A 19,239-nucleotide genomic window follows, 5' to 3' on the forward strand; every position below is an offset into this window, starting at 1 on the left:
GGAGACTCCCTGAAAGGGTCTCAGGGACCTCCAAGGATCCCTTGACCACTATTTGAGAACAACAGATATAGAGCGACTAGCTCTCTGCTCGGGACTGAGTCTGTCCGAGTTGAGAGTCTTTTAGTTGTAGGAAACTCAACTTAAGCTTAAGCAAAAGTGGGAAGTATTTGAAAAGCTGCTGAGCCATTGTCCCATATTTGAGCAATTTTTGAAGATTCAGGAAGGACAAGAAGGTGGCAGGGATTTAGGATTGGGAAAGGGTAAGGAACCCAGGCAGCTCTGGCCTCTACTTCTCCTTCCTTTATTCTTCTCTTGCAGGATTGCCTCTCCTGCTTCTCTGTGCACGTGGCCCCATAGTTCCTGAATTTATGGGTCCCCCAAGTGACCTGTACTAACTAGAGTCACTGTTTCCCAATTCTGAGTACCTTGGGGGTAGAATCTGGTTGGCCCAGCTTGGGTCACATGTCTATTCCTGAGCCAGCCAATCAACGGCGGCCAGTAGGGCAGGGCTGTGTGGTGCAGTCATGGCAGCCATGGCCCACCAGTGTGTGAATGGGGAGGTGGAATGGGGAGGAGTGGAGTCGGGTGAGTAGTTCTCAGAGAGGGAGGATGGTTTCTTTTGGACATCAGCTTCAAAGTTTTCTGTAACAGATTCTGGAAACCTGGGCCTCCGCCTTCTACTGGCTCTGTGACTATGGGCAAAATCATGAACCCTCTCAGAACCTGTTTCATCAAGTGCCAAATGGGAATAATATTACTTGGTTAAACTCAGATGGTGTTGTAGGAATTAACTGAGCTAATATATGTGAAAGAGCTTTGGATGCCGTGTGCCCAGCATAGTGCTAAACGTCACGGGTTCATAATAAAGTACGAAGTGCCATCTTTGCCCTCGAGGACCTTGGAATTAAATTGAGGAGAAAATGCTAATAGTCATGATACAATCAGAAAGCAGCAGGCTTCTGACCGTGCACTTACCAAATGCAATAAGAGTTCAGAGGAAAGAGCAATCAACTGGGCAAGGAGGGGAAATAATTTATTGAGTACTTCCTGTAGACCTAGTTCTGTCCCCTGTGGTTTCACACCCCCTTATTAGCACTACAACTCTGCAATAAAGATGTTGCTATGCCCATTTTACAGCTGAGAAAACTAATGCTTAGAGAAGTAACTTGTCCGAAAACACATGCTAGTGTTTAAACCTATGTCTGTCTGACTTTAAAGCTGATGCTTTACTCCTCAGTGTGGCAAGAGGAAGATTCTTGGAGGTGTGGCATGTTAGCAAGGCTAAAGCATGGAGCAGATGTGGATGGGCAGAGTAGAGGCTGATCCATGACCGGGATCAATCAAAACAAAGACTTGGACGTAGCATCAGCATGAGGTGATCCTGGTAGGACTGGCACTAGGTCGTCAGTGGATATGTCAGTGGGCTTGGGATGGCAGTGAACGAATGGATGACCATGGGCTCCCGTCCTTCACTCCTTTTGTCTAATTGGTCTGAGACTCATGCAGGATGGATCGGGTAGGGCAACGCAGAGGTAGAACCCCAGCTGGTGGGTTCTTTGAGCAGTTCAGGGGTTAATTGATGAGCTCCTGGATTAAGATGTGGAATAGAAGGGAAATGCAAAGCCTAAGATGGCTTTTGAAGGAAGACACAATAGCACTTGGATACAGAGAATGAAGAAGAAGAACCAAAGATGATTAACTCACTGACCAGCCGACTGGTGGGTTGATTCATTTATGCAGCAAACATTTATTAAGTGCTGCTTAGGTGACTGGCCCTGTGCCAGGTTCCAAGTATAATGGTCACCCAAACAGACGTTTTCCACCCTTATGTGGGGGAGATGGAAAACCAACAAGTACACCAACACACATATAATATAATGTCAGACAATGCTATGTGCTATGACATGAAGCAGGGTAGGGGTAAGAGACCGATGGAGGGGATGAGTGAACATGCATTGGTCAGGAGGGCTTCTCTGAGGAGGTGACATTTGAGCAAGACAAGTAGGATTCCGAGTTTCCAAGCTTGAAACATTCCAGGAGACTAGAAGTGTGCTCCAACCACAGGAGGCGTCCCTTGCCTGTCCCCTCAATGCCCTATAGCCACAATCCCCATTTTGCAGTTGGGGAAACTGAGGTGCAGGGAGAAAGCGGGAGCAGCAGCCACCCTGCCAGCAGCCCTGCAGAGCGCAATTAAACCCTGGCTCTCAGCAGGGCCCCCGCTTCCTGCTGGCTGCTCCCAGCTCCAGCTCTCCTCCTCTTCTCCTGGGTGGTATTTTTAGTCTCCCAGAACCTCCTCCCTGAGTCTGCTGTTGCCTCTGTCATTCTGCTTGACTTGCTTTCACCTGCTCCCAGGCGCCTGTGACAGGGCTGCGGGCGGCACACGTCAAGCTGTCCCCGGCTTCTCCAAGGGGGGCTGGGGGGGGGGCGCGGGCAGCTGAGGGTGACCACCCTCAACGTGGGCAGGCGGGGAGGCCTGTCAGTGCCTCGGGGTGACTGCCAGTGCCGCCCAGCTCCCTCTTGGGGTCAACTCTGAGTAATGAGGGCGAGGGGAGGGGACTGCGGGCTGGTGCGTGTGCAGGGGTGGGGGGCGGGGAGGCTAGGAGGGGAAGTGCCCTGGAGGGGAGGGAAGGAGGGAGGTGGAACTTTGTAATTTGTTTTGGAAAGAGACAGCCGAGGAGGTGGTGGCCTTGGTAGCTTGGCAGGTGGTGTTGATTGTGAAGGGTGTGTGTTTGGGGAGAGTGTGAGCCCCGTAGGGCTGGGGTACAGGCCTTTCCACTGTGACATCCCCAGGGAAACTGTGTATGTGTGTGTGTGTGTGTGTGTGTGTGTGTGTGTGTGTGTGTGTGAGCAACTCAAGGCCTTTTGACCATGAAGTCCCCTCGGGGGTCACTTTTCCAGACCAGGCCCCTGGGACTGCCCCATTTTCCCTGCACACCAGGTGTTGCCATGTTTTATTTCTCATCTGCTGCACCTTCTTCTCTGTCCCCAAAGACCCCAGCAGGCCCTTTCCTTGGTTGGGAGTTTACTGCTACTCATTACCAGAGAATGACCTGGAGGAGGCTAGGGTGCTACCCATGTGACCGGTGTGGGACTTACAAAGGTCTAAAAATAAACCTTGCCATGTTCTTGTAGCCACTGTCCTGGGGCTGCCCAGCCGCCAGCTCCCTCTCTGGCTGCTCTTGTCTATCCTTGGAGGTAGAGCCCATCCCACCCTCACCCCGGATGATGCTGGTGGAGATGCACACAGGGTGGGGGTCTCAAGAGTCCAGCCCCAGGAGACTGTGAGGTGTCAAGGGCTCTTGCCACTGGCTGGAGCCCCGAGGCAGACCACACAGGGGGGCCTCAGCAGAAGCTTGCCCTATGGAGTAGGCTGAGCAGGGGGGAGGGGAGCTCACGCCCCGATGCTAGGCCTGGCTGCCTCCTTTTTTTTTTTTTAAGCATTTTCTGGTCTATCTCATCTTTTTAAAAAATTTATTTTATTTATTTTATTTTTGGCTGTGTTGGGTCTTTGTTGCTGCACGCAGGCTTTCTCTAGTTGCGGCGAGCGGGGGCTACTCTTCGTTGCGGTGCCTGGACTTCTCACTGCGGTGGCTTCTCTTGTTGCGGAGCGTGGGCTCTAGGCACGCGGGCTCAGTAGTTGTGGCTCACGGACTTAGCTGCTCCGAGGCACGTGGGATCTTCCCGGACCAGTGCTCGAACCGTGTCCCCCGCGTTGGCAGGTGGATTCTTAACCACTGCGCCACAGGGAAGCCCTGGCTGCCTCTTGAGAGACTTGAGCTGCAGGGGAGTGTGAACACAGGAGTCTGGGGTGATAGCTGCATGTACGCTACTTGCTCTAATTCGCCCATTATCTGGGCAGCTGAGGGGAGCTGGCTTGGCACCCACATGTGGTTTCAGCGAAGCTGGCTAAGGAGTTGGAGGAAGAGATCCTAGGGGCAACAGTAGAGGATGGGAATTCTGACTGCTCAAGGCTTTGCAGTCAGACTGTCCTGACTTTGCCTCCTGGCTCTGCACTTAGTGAGCAAGTGACCTTGGGGAAGCTACTTAACCCCTCTGTTGCCTCAGTCTCCTAAATCTGCAAAATGGAGTTAATAGTAGCACCTGCTTCTCGGAGTTGTGAGGATTCAATGAAGTGATACGGCTGAGTAGCTGAGTGATTTGGGTAGGTTACCTAGCGTCTCTGGGCCTCAGTTTCCTGGCCTGTAAAGTGGGGTTGGTATATGAGAGACTACAAATGTAGTATAAAGTTGAATGAGGAGATATGGGTGAAGCGCTCAGGGCCTCACAGAAAACGTGCTCAGGAACCGTAGTGACTGTCAGCATAACAAGCATCCCAATATTCCCATGTCTCCCCAGGCCCGCGGCTCTACAGGTGGCAGAAGGAGGCACGACGCCGCCTCTCAGGAAGACCACGACAAACCTTACGTCTGTGATAGTGAGTATGGCAGACGCCGCCTTCCTGCCCCAGCCCCCTGCTTCCTGTGCCACCCCAGCCTCAGGCTCGCTGGCTTCTGCTCTCGGGCCTGCCTGCTGCTGCCTCACCGCAGTCACGCCCTGACCTCCCCTCATAGCTGCTCCAGGCCCTGGTGTTGCTTGCAGGAAGGAGAAGCAAGCCCGGAGGCCTCCCCGCCCTGTGCTCCTCTCCCTGCAGTGCCCTCCTTCGTGGCTTTCCTCCGGCTCTCTCTCTTTCACTCTCTGTCTCCTTAAGGTTCATCCTCTATTTCTTTCTCTGTTTCAGAGAATTCAAACAAAAGCATAACTCAAAATCCTCCAACAAAGGTACTTGGCTCCTGTGGCTTTTCATTTGTTTCCCTTTAACTTCCTTTCTCTTTCTCGCTCTCCTGTCCTAGGTGGGGCAGGTTATGAATCTTTCTCTGACCACGACTTAGTTTAATAAATGGCCCTTGATCCATCTCCAGCTTCTCTTGCTTGCTTCTGAAACATCTTTGGACAAGCGACTGCCTGGCTCCTGGGTTTAGGGTCTGCAGACAGAGATGGGGAGGGGCCAAGGGGCAGAGCAGCGGGGGCGGTGGCAGCGGGTGGACCTCCAGGGACCTGCAGCTTTCCGAGGGATTGCTGTCAGCTTGAGAGAGCTTTTGGCTTTCTCACCTATCAGAGCACTGGGGGTGGATTTTTTTTTTTTTTTTTTTTTTTTTTTTTGCGGTACTCGGGCCTCTCACTGCGGTGGCCTCTCCCGTTGTGGAGCACAGGCTCCGGACGCGCAGGCTCAGTGGCCATGGCTCACGGGCCCAGCCGCTCCGCGGCATGTGGGATCTTTCCGGACCGGGGCACGAACCCGTGTCCCCTGCATCGGCAGGCGGACTTTCAACCACTGCGCCACCAGGGAAGACCCGGGGGGGTGGATTTAAAAGCCTTGCCTTAGGGACTTCCCTGGAGGTCCAGTGGTTAAGACTCCACGCTTCCACGGCAGGGGACCTGGGTTCAATCCCTGGTCGGGGAACTAAGATCCCGCATGCCGTGTGGTGCAGCCAAAAAAAAAAAAAAAAAAAAAAATCCTTTCCGTAGTTATCTTCTCACCATATCGGATGCCATCTGCTCGCTCCATGGCAAGGGCAGCCCTTGAAACCCCTCTCCCTGACCACCTTCCCTTCCCACCTTCTCCTCTCTGAGGAAGCAGAGCTCCGCCGTGGGCGAGAAGGGGCTGCAGTGAGGATGGCAGCGGGACCGCTGAGGCAGGGCCCCGGGCACAGTGGTTCCTCGGGCGTCCTGCCCGTCTTGCCAGTGTCTGCAGTCTCTGTGAAAGTGGGAGAGACCCAGGGGAAGATGGGGCACAGGGAGTACATCGGGGGTGGTGCCCTTTTCCTCCCTCTTCACTGGCCTCTTTTGATTTCAAAAAGTTGTTCTGTGCCCGGTGGGGTGACAGCTGGTTGGAGAACCTTTTGCTAGAAGAACTCAAACTCCATGACCCCCACTTGGCTGCTTAATACACCGTGCAGATGACATTCCTGAGACGACTCCTGCAGGTAACATCTCCATCCCCAGCCGAGGCCGGTTCAGCATGAGGAGGGAGCAGGGCATGGGTCTGATGTCTCTCGGCAATACCAGGAGGTGCCTGCTTCCGCCTGGGTCTTGCTTCCTGGATGGGGTTCAGTTTTGTTCTGATGTATAAAAGCCCAAGCATGCTAGCCCTCGGAAGACTGATTCTGGGCTGGGAAGGGTCCTTCAGACCCCCAGGGGGCAGGCTTTCCAGCTGTGTCTGGCCAGAGCAGCCCAGCTATCAAGAAGGCCAAGAGCTGCTTTGGAACTGGGGCATTGCCACTGCATTCCTCTTTCAAAACGCTGTATTTTCTTAGGTGATTTTCTGCTACCGCAGATAGTGGGATTACCTTTCACGCTCTCTCTCCAGCTTTCATTGGGTTCTCAGCCGGAAATAATCCCAGACACACCCGTGCGCCCTTCTCCACCCTCCCCTCAGTTCCTGTCTTCCCTGCCTTTGCCTCCTTAGTATTATATCCACGCAGCGCCCTTGTGGGTGTCCCTGTCTGGCCTGGCTCACCCCCTCGCCCCCGGGCTCCTGCGGCTTTGTTTAGGGCTCTCAGTGCCATGTGCTGTTTCCTGTTCCCCTCCCCACGGGCTCTGTGTCTCCTCCTGTTTACCCTGTGGAGCTTGGGAGGCCTGATTGCAGGCCTGGTGGCAGCTCTCTGGAAGTCTCAGGGGCTGATGTCTTGGCTCTGCCTGCACAGGCGCTGCCTGCTTTTTCCTCCCTCGGCGGGACAAGGTCCACCGTGGAACGCCCGTCTCTATCCTGGCTCTCTTAGGAAATTGTGTGGCAGCTCAGTGATTAATAGACTTTATTTTTATCTGGTGCCCTTCAGACATGTGATCCTTTGGGATACGAATGACCTTTGGAGAGGTCACAAGGCCCACCTCCCACCCCCACCCCCCAGCTGAGCAAGGAATGCTTTTAATAATCTCTAATGCATCCTAAGTAGAGAGGTGTCTCGTCAACTCCTTGAATGTCCCCAGGGATGGTGTTACCATAAGCTGCCCTTTCTTCCATGATTCCAACTGTGCTTTGAATGATTGTTTTTTCCTTAATAGGAGCTGAAATTTTTCTCTCCTACAGGCCCGCTTAGCTTTTGTGCATCTTTCCCCAACAAATAGGCACCTTCAGGATTTCGTCTATGCTGGAGGCCCTCATAACATCCCCTTGTATTCTTGGTTTACCTAGGGACGCATCCCATAATTTCTGCGATGGCCAGCTCAGAATTCTCTTCCAGGTTTAATTTAAGCTCAGCACTTTCATTGGAAGTAGCACCCAGGCCAAGTGGTTCAAAGAGTAACAGACACATTTCCTTGTTTATTTTACACGTCGGCTTTTAACACCACCCACGTCTGTAGGGAATAGAAGTAATTGGCCACCCCATTGCACTGTGTACCATCTCAAACACTTCCCACCCGGTGCCTGTCCTGACCCCCGGGCCAACGCCTCTCCAGGTGTGTGCTCTTTTCTACTTCTACATTTGATTATTCCTGCTTCCATAAATCACTCTGTATTTGGCCCTATTGAGTCTCCATAAAGAGATACAATAATATGTGACTTCAATATGCAAGATTCAATAAAGGCAAATTTAAAGACATTGCCCAGTAGTTAAATTTCATTCACCACAGATTCACAATCCCTGCCATTTTTGTATTGTCTATGGATTGATTTGCATAATCTCCACTCCATCTTTCGAGTTATTTATGAAAATATGAGGCCACCTTGGACCCCACCACCTCTTTCGCGGTTTCTGTGGAGTAGTTGTAGCTATTTTTCAGATGTGATTGTATTTAACCATTCCTGGTGTATATTCCTATATAGCTGTCCTGCTCTGTTCTCGGTCCAAGCTTCCCTTTCAAGGTGGGTGGTTGAAATATTATCTTAGCTGCTAACTTCAGGTGATAGATAGTTTGCTTGTTACCTTTCACTCAGTCCTTGAATTTATTCCATCTCAGAGAAAATATTAAAATCATCTGAACATAATTTATTTTTTACCCAATCCATGGTGTGTGTGTAGATGAATACTTCATTTTCCAGCAAGTAACCAATCTCTATTAATTATCCTGAAAGTTTACCCAGCTTCAGGATTAAAGTTCTGTTTCTTCCCTTTCAACCTCTTGCCAAAGGGAAAGTGTTCATTCCCTGCAGCAAAGCACCTACATGTGACTTTGTAGGAAAGGCTGTTGGTGCTGGTCAAAGTGTGGACCTGCACCACCTGTGCAGAGATAACCGAGATGTTTATTAAAATGTGGATTCTTGGGCCTCACACCAGAGCTCCTACGTCAGAATCACTGGGAGTAGGCCTAGGAGTCTGCATTTTTGAGAGCTTCTCAGGCGATAATTATGAATACTGATTTTTGAGAATGACTGGTCTACCGCATTCAAATTCGAAGACTTCTGGCCTCTGACTGGTCAGCCCTTTTATTATTCCCTGTTTTTTGCATCTGGAAGTTCTGGAATCTCCAGGAATTCTCCAGGCAGAGTGCCACCAGCTTGCATTGCTGTTTTAGTTGGTCTCTTTAGAATCTTTCCTTTCCTGTTCTTTCAACATTGATATAAAACTCAGTAGTCCGAAATAAAATTCAGCAACCCAGTACTTGACTTTAGTTTACTTAATGGCTTTAAATCCCAATAATGTAATTAACTCCCTTTTATAGGTGAGATGATAACTGGGGATAGACATATGAAAGAAATCCTTGGGTTTGGGCTACTGAGATATTTTGAAAATAATTTCAAGAGTTTGCCATTTCTCTTCCTAACTGTTCCCAGCTCTGGATTTTCTGTTAGCATCACTGGGGAAGACTCTTGATGAGAGACTCACTTTTCTATTTTCTTTGTTCAAGGAGCATCATAGGAAAGAAGATGGTGGTGATGGGGTGATGTTCAAGGAGAAGGAGAACATTTTGTCTCTAAGCTTCAGCCATTTAGGGAGGAACAAAGCACCCATTTGCCCTTCTGCGGGGCACAATGGAAGTGATTTGTGAAGTTTCTTTTTTTTCCTTTCCCAATTTTTTCTTTAAAAAAAATTAAATTTAATTACATTGTAGAAAGAACACTTAACCTGAGACCTACCCTCTTAAATTTTTAAGTGCACAATATATGTTGTTCAGTAGGGGTACATTGTTGTACAGAAGATATCTAGAGGTTGCTCATCTTGCTTGATGGAAACTTTATGCTTGTTGGTTAGCAATTTCCTATCACCCCCTCCCCACCAGCCCCTGGCAACCACCATTCCAGTCTTCGATGCTTTGAATTTGTCTACTTTAGAGAACTCATATAGGTGGACTCACGCAGTATTTGTCTTTCTAGGACTGGCTTCTTTCACTTAGCATAATATTCTTGAGGTTCATCCGTGTGATTGTGTATTGAATAATGCAGTATTCCTTTTAAAGGATGACTAATATTCTACCACATTTTCTTTATCCATTCATTCATTGATGGGCATTTAGATTGTTTCCACGTCTTGGCTAGTGGGAATAGCGCTGCAATGAACATAGGAGTGTTAATATCTCTTTGAGATCTTGATTTCAACTCTTTTGGATAAATACCCAGATGTGGGATTGCTGGATCAGATGGTAGCTCTATTCTTAATTCTTTGAGGCACCTCCATACTGCTCTCCACAGCGCTGCATCATTTAGCATTCCCACCAGCAGCGCACGAGGGCTCCAACTTCCCCACATCCTTGCCAACACTTGTCTTTTGCCCCCAGCTTTTTCTGATTACGGTGATAACCCCTGCTAATGGGTACTTATGTGTGCAGAGCACTGTGCTAAGCATTTTATGTGCATTATTTCTGTAAATCCCCACACTAACCTTGAGAGGCAGGGACAATTGACCTCACTTTAGGGAGAAGAAACAGGCTCAGAGGGGTGAGGGGACTTGTCCAAGATCACACAGCCGGTTAATGCTAAAGCAGGGATACGGATCCTCATTTCTCCAACTCCAGAGCTGATACACCCCAGCACATCTCTGCACAAACATCTGGCTACATGTGCCCTCCTCCAAACCAGTATGGAGTTTGGCTGTCCTAAGTGCTGAGGAAGAACATGCTTTAACTGTGAATGAATGAGCGCTTGCTCATTATTTTTATTTTTTATTTATGAGGTGAAGCCCTGGCTACTGTTGACAGACGGCTTCCAGGTGTCAGGTTGGTAAGCTGGAGTCAGGCAGTAATTATAGCTGAAGTGGAATGGAATAGTTTACATAATTTTGAGCCTTTTAAATTTAAATCTATTAAAATCACTCTGCCTCCCACCCCTAACTGGGTCATTAGGGTAGCTTAGTGACAAAAGGCAAACAGACGTGATTGAAGCCCTCCTGGGAACTTGACTCACCTCTGAGTCATGTCAGGTATTCACACATCAGGAGTGATCCCTTTCAACTCAGCCTCCACATCAGCAAGAATTTTGTCCTCTACCACCCTCATCCCACAGACGTGTATTTTCGATCGTGTGGCCTGTGACTTCACAGTGTTTCCTCCCTTCTAGAAATCTGGTGGGGTGTAACTCTGTCCAGTTGGGGCAGTGTCAGGAGAGGGTCTGGGTCCCTCCCTCCTCTTCTGGGTGGTGTATACCCCAGGGAGAATGTATGGGGCAAGAAGCAGGGTCTGGGGGTGTCGTCTTGGTTCCACCCCTCAGTGGCTATGGCACTTCTCAATGATGGGGAGCTCCTTCCTTGAGTCTCTAGAGCTCCTCAGTCAGCCGTCTCCCCCACGCCATGGGCTCCGTTCTTCTCAGCTTAACAATGAGGCTCTTTTCCTGAGAGATAGGATGCTGGGCCGTGGGATATCAGGAGACCACCCCGCGGGGCCGAGAGCAGCCTGGATTGGCGCATGGGGCAGGCACAGTTGCTCCCAAGGCGTTCTAGAAACTCCGCTTGACCTCAGCCTCCTTAAAATCACTCCGGTTTCCCCCATACCTGAGTGCCCAGGAAGAATCAGATGACTACTGCAGTCTTATTAAAAAAAAATTTTGAGGGCATTAAGGTCCCCCATTCTCTAAGGCTCACGTGCTTTTCCCTTCAAGCTGCAGTGGTAAAAGCCAATAACGCGGCCTTCAGGCTGGCCGCCCTTGCCGCTGAAGGGAAGCCGGCCTCATCCCTCAGTTGTTGCCGCTATTATCTTGCAGGTTCTTGCGTGGGGTGCGGCGGGGAAGGGGTGGGAAAGGCTCCGTGCCCCAGAAACTTGATTTGTGGAGCAGGGCCTGTGGCATGGGATTGATCCCTGGAGACTGAGTGCATTTGTTCCTGCAAAGCTGGGTCTGTTTAAATATTTAAATGTCCTCGCTTCATGGACACAGGTTGCAGGTTGCCGCAGCAGGGCTGGTAGGAGACAGGGCTGGGGAGAGGCTGAAATTTCTCATTCATGCCCTCATACCCTCTAGCTCTCTCAAGAACCTTGCCCACTAACCACCAAACCTAGGTTTGCCTTTTGTGGGCTGTAACTCACACCCTCTTTTATTTATTTATTTAATTGAAGTATAGTTAATTTACAGTATTGTGTTAGTTTCAGAGGTACAGCAAAGTGACTCAGTTATATATATATTGTTCTTTTTTCCAACTGTTTTCCATTATACGTTTTTACAAGATACTGAATATAGTTCCCCGTGCCATACAGTAAATCCTTGTTGTTTATCTATTTTATATATGCTAGTATGTATCTCTTAATCCCATACTCCTAATTTATCCCTCCCCCCTTCCCCTTTGGTAATCGTAAGTTTGTTTTATACCTATGTGTACACCCTCTTGAATTACTTTCTTATCCAGTCAGAAACAGTATATGTTCATTGCAGAAAAATCAGAAATTACAGATAAGCATAAAGGAAAAAATAAAAGTCACCCATAATCTTACTCTTCAGAGGTAATTTCCACTTTGTTTTTTTGTATCCTATTTTAGGGTTCTCGCTGTCTCTGTCTACTATACCCTCCCCCCAATAAATGATACATACCACTTTAACCCATCCCCCTCACTCAACAACACATGAGGACCATCCTTCCATGTCAATAAGGACATTTTTATGACAACATTTTAAGGCTATATGGTGTTCCATGATATGGCCATGCCCCAGTTTGCTCAATCATTGTTCCACTTGTTGGATGTTTAGACAGTTTAAAATTTGTTCACTATTAAAAACAATATTGCAGCTATATCTTTGCATAATGCTTTTATTATTTCCTAGAAGCAGAACTGTGAGGTCAAAGTGCCTGGTGTACAGCCTTTGATTTCTCTTATTTCAAGTCCTGGTGGGGGGTCAGGGAAGTGGGTTAGCAAGAACTGCACAAAGAAGGTGCGCTGACTTTGGAGTGAGAAGCCTGAGGTCAGATTGTGGCCCTGCCACTTGTTAGCTTGTTATCCAGAATTTTTCGAGAAAATTGTCTTGCTGCTGGGAGTGTCCATTGTCCCGAGGTGTGGAGTGGGGATGTACGCGGTTAGGAAAGCTACATGTGATAATATATATTAAAATGTTTGCACATGGTATGTGCTTAATGACTGTTTCTTCCACCTTTGCCTTTTCCTTATTTCCTCTGTCACCAATGTAGTTGGCAAGATAAGGCTGATATCCCAGGAGGAGATAACACAAGCAGTTTTCATTGAGTAGGCAGTGAGCACTGCAGGAATCCAGGGGAGGTAGTGGTCTGGGGCTGGGGACCGGTATGTCAGAGGGTGCTTCCCTAGGATGCCAAGCAGGTCCTCAGTGAGGGTGTATTGAATTGATGGACGTCTCCAGGGAAGGAGGGGTATGTGGGAATCAGCCGGAGGTAATAATAGTAATGGCAAAAGTTTGTTGATTTATAATATGGGCCTGGAATGTTAGGTTTCATCTATATTAATTATTTAATCCTTGAAAAATACCAGGAGATAGATGGCATGATCATCTCCATCCTACAGATAAGGATTCTGTGGAGAAAAGGGGTTAATTAACTTTCCTGAGGTCACCCAGTGAATAAGTGGCAGATCCAGGACTTGATCCCAGTTAGCAATCTCTCTCTCTCTCCCCTGCAATCTCCCTATCCCCCCACCCGTCACTCATCTCTTCCTGGAATCTACCTTACCTTGTACATAACTCTGCATAGGCTACCTCTCACACAGTATGATAACAGTTTGTCTATTTGTCCATTCTTCAAGCTAGACTATGAGCCTTCTGAGGGCACAGACCGTGTCATATTCAACTTGCATCCCAGACCCAGCACAGTGGCTGCTCCCAAAATGTTGAATGTGGGATGCACATACCAGGACAGAAGATAGACCAGCGTGGCTGAAGCAGAGCGTTTGGGTAGGGAGATTGAGGGGCACAGAGCTGGAAAAGGATGCTGGGAACATTAGACTGAGCTGCTTAGAGTTTGGCCCGTATAGTCAATGGTGAATCATGGATGATCCTGGAGACGTCTCTGGAATGGTTAATCTTGAGGATTAGGTGTTCAGGGGAGAGAGCCTGAAGCCTGTGGCTAAGAGGAGCCTTTTCCAGTCAGGAAGGAGAAGACATGAAGTCTGGACAGTGGTGAGAGCAGGAACACAATGGATGAGGCAAACAAGCAAGACTTTATGAAAGAAAAATCCACAGAACCTGGCAGAGGACAGACAGGATGTGGGGTACAAGAGAGAGGGAGGTGGCAACAGTGACTCTTCAAGTCTTGAGCTTGAGTAATGGAGACATGAGGGAGGCTTAACTGGAATATTCTAGAGGAGGAGGAGGTAATTTGGGGAAGTGATGGAACTTTGACATATGGGTTTGTGGACATGGCAGGGCATCCAGGCAGAAATGTCTAAAATATGCTAGTATACGTTTGTTTCCCCAAAGTTCGTGAGGATCTTATACCGATGTCGCAGGTGGATGGGGGCCTGCTTCAGGTAAGGGTCATTGAGACGCACTTGGTAGGTCAGGACTCACAAATCAAGGATCTGAAGGAGCGTTTATGTCAGATATTCACCCCGAGATCCCCAAAGAGAGCATGCTGGCCAGATTCCCAAATGTTTGGAGGCTACTATACTTTATGATATTGCATCTGATTTTTTTGCCTTTCTCTGTTTACCTTCTCCAGAAATGTTGACAATAATATTTATTATTTAAATTATTTTCCATGAAGATTAAAAAAAGAATGATATTTGACTCTTTAAGTGAATTAAGGACATGCTAATGTATGATTTCACTAGAATAAGGAATCAAAGACACCATGTCTATAAGGGATGGTGGCCCGCAGAAGATGGCTCTCGAATCAGAAGCCCAGGATTTGAGTCTTTGCTACAACACTCCCTAGCCACGACCTAGGACAAATCACAAAAACCTCTCTGAGCCTCAGTTTCTTTTTCTGTCAAGTGAGGGCAATAAGATTGACCTTAGAGGGTTTTCAAGGGGGTGAAATGAGACCATGTGTAAAAATAATTAGTTCACTGCCTGGTTCATAAATATGCTCAATAAATATTTTTTTTTCTACTAATTCAAGAAAGGGTATTTATTTCACACGTGAGTCCCCAGTGGTGTTTTGTGCCCTGGCTGCTGGCATTGTCAGAGATCAGGGAAGCATTCTGAGAGTGAACTGAATGATCAGAAAGAGCTACTGTTTGTTGAACATTTGTTGCGTGCCAGGCAATGTGCTAAGTACTTTACAAGGATGGACTCATTCAGTTCTCACAATACCCACATGAGGTATAAAACTATTATTATCCCCATTTTACAGACAAGGAACTGAGGTTTGGAGTAACTTGCCCAAGGTCACACAACCAATTAGCTGACGTAGGACAACTGACCCCAGAGTTCACCAGAATCATGTTACCCTGCTTCTCAACAGAGCAGGAAAGAGTTCTGCTAACACATTTAATGCTTTGGTTTTGGAAGTTTCTGCATTTCTCTGCGGGGGATCCAGAATCAGGTTATAGAGTATTTTGAAATGAAACCTTGTTGCCTATCTCCGTTCTTCCTGTTTTTTTTTTTTTTTTAAAAACATATAGCCACGTTCACAAACAGTAAATTCCTACAACATGCAGAATGCCCTCCCTTGATGAAGACAGAGGACTTGTGGATCACAGGCATTTGATAGATCCTGGCTCTGGGCTCACTCCTAATATATGGGTCAGTGCCAGACCCTGAGGAATGTGGCTTTGAAAAATCAGGATATTACACCCCACCCCTACTCCAGCCCCTGTGTTTCTGTCCAGAAGAACTCAGCTTAAAATAAGCATCAAGGGTGGCCTGGAAGAAGACATGAAGCCACAGAAGGGCATCTGCCTACCTGGCTTGGTGGGGTGGGGAGAAGGGTGTAGGCAGCCCCTGGGTGGATTCTGTGGCTGGGAATCTACAGCATTTTTCTGTCACAGTTGAGGGAATAATTGCTTCAGGAGACACACAGTCCTCAGAGGACCCAGAGAAACAAAGCGCTGTGCAGTGTTAGAATGGAAAGACTTAGAGATGGTCTGATGCAACTGCCATATGTTACAAATAGGGAAACCAAGTCCAGAAAGCTGTGGGATTTGTCTAAGGATGTACGGTGGGTTAGTATCAGAGCCAGGGCCAGACGCCAGGTCTGCAGAAGGCCACCCGCGCTGCTGGCCTCTGGCTCGAGAAGGGGTGGGAAGGGAAGCCCACCTGTGCTTGTCCAAGAGGAGCTTTTGGTGCCTAAATGCTGCAGGACCTGGGCCATCTGTGAAGCCACCACTTTTATCGCTTGAGCTTTGTGGAGCCATCACTGGCTCTTCTAGGCATTTAACATAGTCGTAGGGATAACACCCTACCCTGAGTACACAGGTCTGAGCTAGTGGCCTTTTGCAGTGTTCCCTGGGTTTTGTCCCAAGCTCATTCACAGCAGGGCTTTTCTCACTTGGGGCTTCCTCCCACCCAGGGGATTGGTGTAGACGGTCCTCCACCCGCCTTGATGGTTCTGCAGAGAGAAGACCGAGGGTTTTCAGGAAGGTGTGGAGGTCCCCAAACATCTGAACCGGTCTGGTAGGCTATGATTCTCTTGTCAAAATGGCCCTTGTTTGTATTTGTCTTGGCTCCAGCAGGGCATAAGTTTCAACCTTAGATGGGCTGAATGGCAGAGAATTTGATGTCAGAGTAATTGTGGAGGTGTGGGCAGGATAAAGGTAGCAACAAGGGAGAGGGGGAGCCCTCCCCATCCTGAGTTCCAAGGAGCAGGGAGGACATTGGCTCCCAGAGGTAGCTGGATCTGGGAGGGAGGGTAGCCCGAGTGGGGTGGGCAGGGCACAGATCCCCACCTCCTCTCTTCTCACCCTCCGTTCTCCTGCCAGTGCCTCCCGATGGCCAAACTCCACCGGAAGCAGAGGGCAAGAGGCCATCGAGGTCAGCTCCAGGCCCTGGGAGGGGTTGTGAATGGAGAATGACTAGCACGTCTTTGATTCTGTGTGTTTCAAAGTCAGACAGACCTGAGTTCAAATTCCGACTCTGCCATTTAGTGAATTGTTTCAATGCCCCGCAGACTCAGTTTCCTTCTCTGTAAAATGGGATGATAATCCCTACCTCCTGAGCTGTTGTGAGATTCAGTGGAAGAATGTGTGCCTGCCTGATAGTCCCTTGGAGGCATCAGCAGGCGACAGGCACTGCTGGGTCGATTTTACAGAAGAGGAAGTCAAGCTGCAGAGAAAGGGAAGTGGTGTCCTCAGGGCTGTGTGTAAGTGCCACAGGGCAGAGCTGGGAAAGAGATGTGGCCCGGTGACTCCCAAGGTCCAGGCTTTGTCTCTTGGACGCTCATCCTGTAATTGCTTTCAGTCGCTGCTTTCAGGCTCTCGGAAACACTGGCTCAGATACCCACTGCGTGCTCCAAGTTGGGCTGATGAAAATGTGCCAGAGTCATTAAGTTATCAGTGGGGAAGGCAGCCGCTTCTCCCTGGCAGGAAGGATTCTGCTGTCTGCTGCAGCTGGCTTTGTTCACACAAACTGCCCCTGATTGTTCCTCCCTTCTCCCCCTTCTCAGCTTCCTCCCCCATCCTCATAAGGGGTGAGTGGTGTAGGGTTGGAGTGGGGTGGCAGAGGTGTGTTGTAAATATTCTGGGGTGGCACTGAAGGTATTCATAACTCCAGACAGGAGGTCCTGCCTGGCGAATGCAGCTCTGGATTGGGAAGTGGGCAAGCACTAATTCTGCAGCTTGACAGATGGATCTGCCCCAGGGGGAAGGAGAGAGGGGAAGGCAAGCTGGACCTTCCTCATTGTCACAGCCGTTCCTCTCCACGTGCGTGGCGCCTGGAACACACAATCCAGGTGCGTGCTGCCAAGGTGAAAAGAAGGACCTGAGGCTGTGCACAGGCTTGTGCCTGGTCCCAGGGGTGATGGCTTCAGGGGCGCATGACGCCAAGGAGCTTGCCCTGGGGAGGGAGCCTGGAGTGGGAGGATGGGGGCGCAGCCCTCTCTGAATGCTTCAGCTGTCTTGGGGCTCAGTCTGATTCTGCACAAGAGTGGGGAGTGAGATTGCTGACATGATAAAGGGATAGCAGATGGTTCTAATACTTTCTTTTCAGAATGTATCTTTCCCAACATTCTTTTCCTTGCAACTCCATCACCCCAGACTTCAGAGGACAAACTACTAGTCCTCCCCACCCCCTTCCCTTTAGGGTTTATTCCCTTTGCGGATCCACAGTGTTGACAATAGCAGCTGACGATGGCTGACGCTTACTGTGAGCCCTGTACTATTTTCAATGTATTCTCTCTCTTTTTTTTTTTTTAACATCTTTATTGGAGTATAATTGCTTTACAATGGTGTGTTAGTTTCTGCTTTATAACAAAGTGAATCAGTTATACATATACATATGTTTTCATATCTCTTTCCTCTTGCGTCTCCCTCCCTCCCACCCTCCCTATCCCACCCCTCTAGGTGGTCACAAAGCACCGAGCTGATCTCCCTGTGCTATGCGGCTGCTTCCCACTAGCTATCTATTTTACGTTTGGTAGTGTATATATGTCCATGCCACTCTCTCACATTGTCACAGCTTACCCTTCCCCCTCCCCATGTCCTCAAGTCCATTCTCTAGTAGGTCTGTGTCTTTATTCCCATCTTACCCCTAGGTTCTTCATGACCTTTTTTTTTTTTTTCTTAGATTCCATATATATGTGTTAGCATACGGTATTTTTCTCTTTCTGACTTACTTCACTCTGTATGACAGACTCTAGGTCCATCCACCTCACTACAGATAACTCAATTTTGTTTCTTTTTATGCCTGAGTAATATTCCATTGTATATATGTTCCACATCTTCTTTATCCATTCATCTGTTGAGGGACACTTAGGTTGCTTCCATGTCCTGGCTATAGTAAATAGAGCTGCAATGAACATATTGGTACATGACTTTTTTGAATTATGGTTTGCTCAGGGTATATGCCCAGTAGTGGGATTGCTGGGTCGTATGGTAGTTCTATTTGTAGTTTTTTAAGGAACCTCCATACTGTTCTCCGTAGTGGCTGTACCAATTTACATTCCCACCAACAGTGCAAGAGGGTTCCCTTTTCTCCACACCCTCTCCAGCATTTATTGTTTCTAGATTTTTTGATGATGGCCATTCTGACCGGTGTGAGATGATATCTCATTGTAGTTTTGATTTGCATTTCTCTAATTATGAATGATGTTGAGCATTCTTTCATGTATTTGTTGGCAATCTGTATATCTTCTTTGGAGAAATGTCATTTTAGGTCTTCTGCCCATTTTTGGATTGGGTTGTTTGTTTTTTTGTTATTGAGCTGCATGAGCTGCTTGTAAATTTTGGAGATTAATCCTTTGTCAGTTGCTTTATTTGCAAATATTGTCTCCCATTCTGAGGGTTGTCTTTTGGTCTTGTTTATGGTTTCCTTTGCTGTGCAGAAGCTTTTAAGTTTCATTAGGTCCCATTTGTTTATTTTTATTTCCATTTCTCTAGGAGGTGGGTCAAAAAGGATCTTGCTGTGATTTATGTCATAGAGTGTTCTGCCTATGTTTTCCTCTAAGAGTTTGATAGTTTCTGGCCTTACATTTAGTTCTTTAATCCATTTTGAGCTTACTTTTGTGTATGGTGTTAGGGAGTGTTCTAATCTCATACTTTTACAGGTACCTGTCCAGTTTTCCCAGCACCACGTATATGTATTCTCTCACATAGCCTTACAGCTGTGCAGTAGGTGTGCTGTCATGATCATCCCCGTTTTCCAGAGAGGATGCTGAGGCACAGAGAGATTTAGCTACTCACCCAAGGTAACAGTCAGTCAGCAACGGAGCTGGGATTTGAACCCAGGCTGTTCGGATCTAGCCTACCCACGCATCAATA

At 48.2% G+C, this 19,239-nt stretch overlaps 1 protein-coding gene across 2 annotated transcripts in view; it reads left to right on the forward strand.

Moving 5' to 3' along the window:
- DPF3 (double PHD fingers 3) overlaps positions 1-19,239 on the forward strand; it is a gene marked incomplete at both ends in the record, with an annotated part of 253,873 nt that overhangs the window by 148,829 nt on the left and 85,805 nt on the right. For both annotated transcript variants that reach the window (XM_082842438.1, XM_082842439.1), the window contains one exon: positions 4,357-4,435. In XM_082842438.1, the coding sequence (XP_082698564.1) occupies positions 4,357-4,435 (79 nt within the window). The remainder of the gene's footprint in view (positions 1-4,356; positions 4,436-19,239) is intronic.

Source organism: Leucopleurus acutus (genome assembly GCF_964270905.1).
Source record: "Leucopleurus acutus genome assembly, chromosome: 1".
Taxonomy (NCBI): Eukaryota; Metazoa; Chordata; class Mammalia; order Artiodactyla; family Delphinidae; genus Leucopleurus; species Leucopleurus acutus.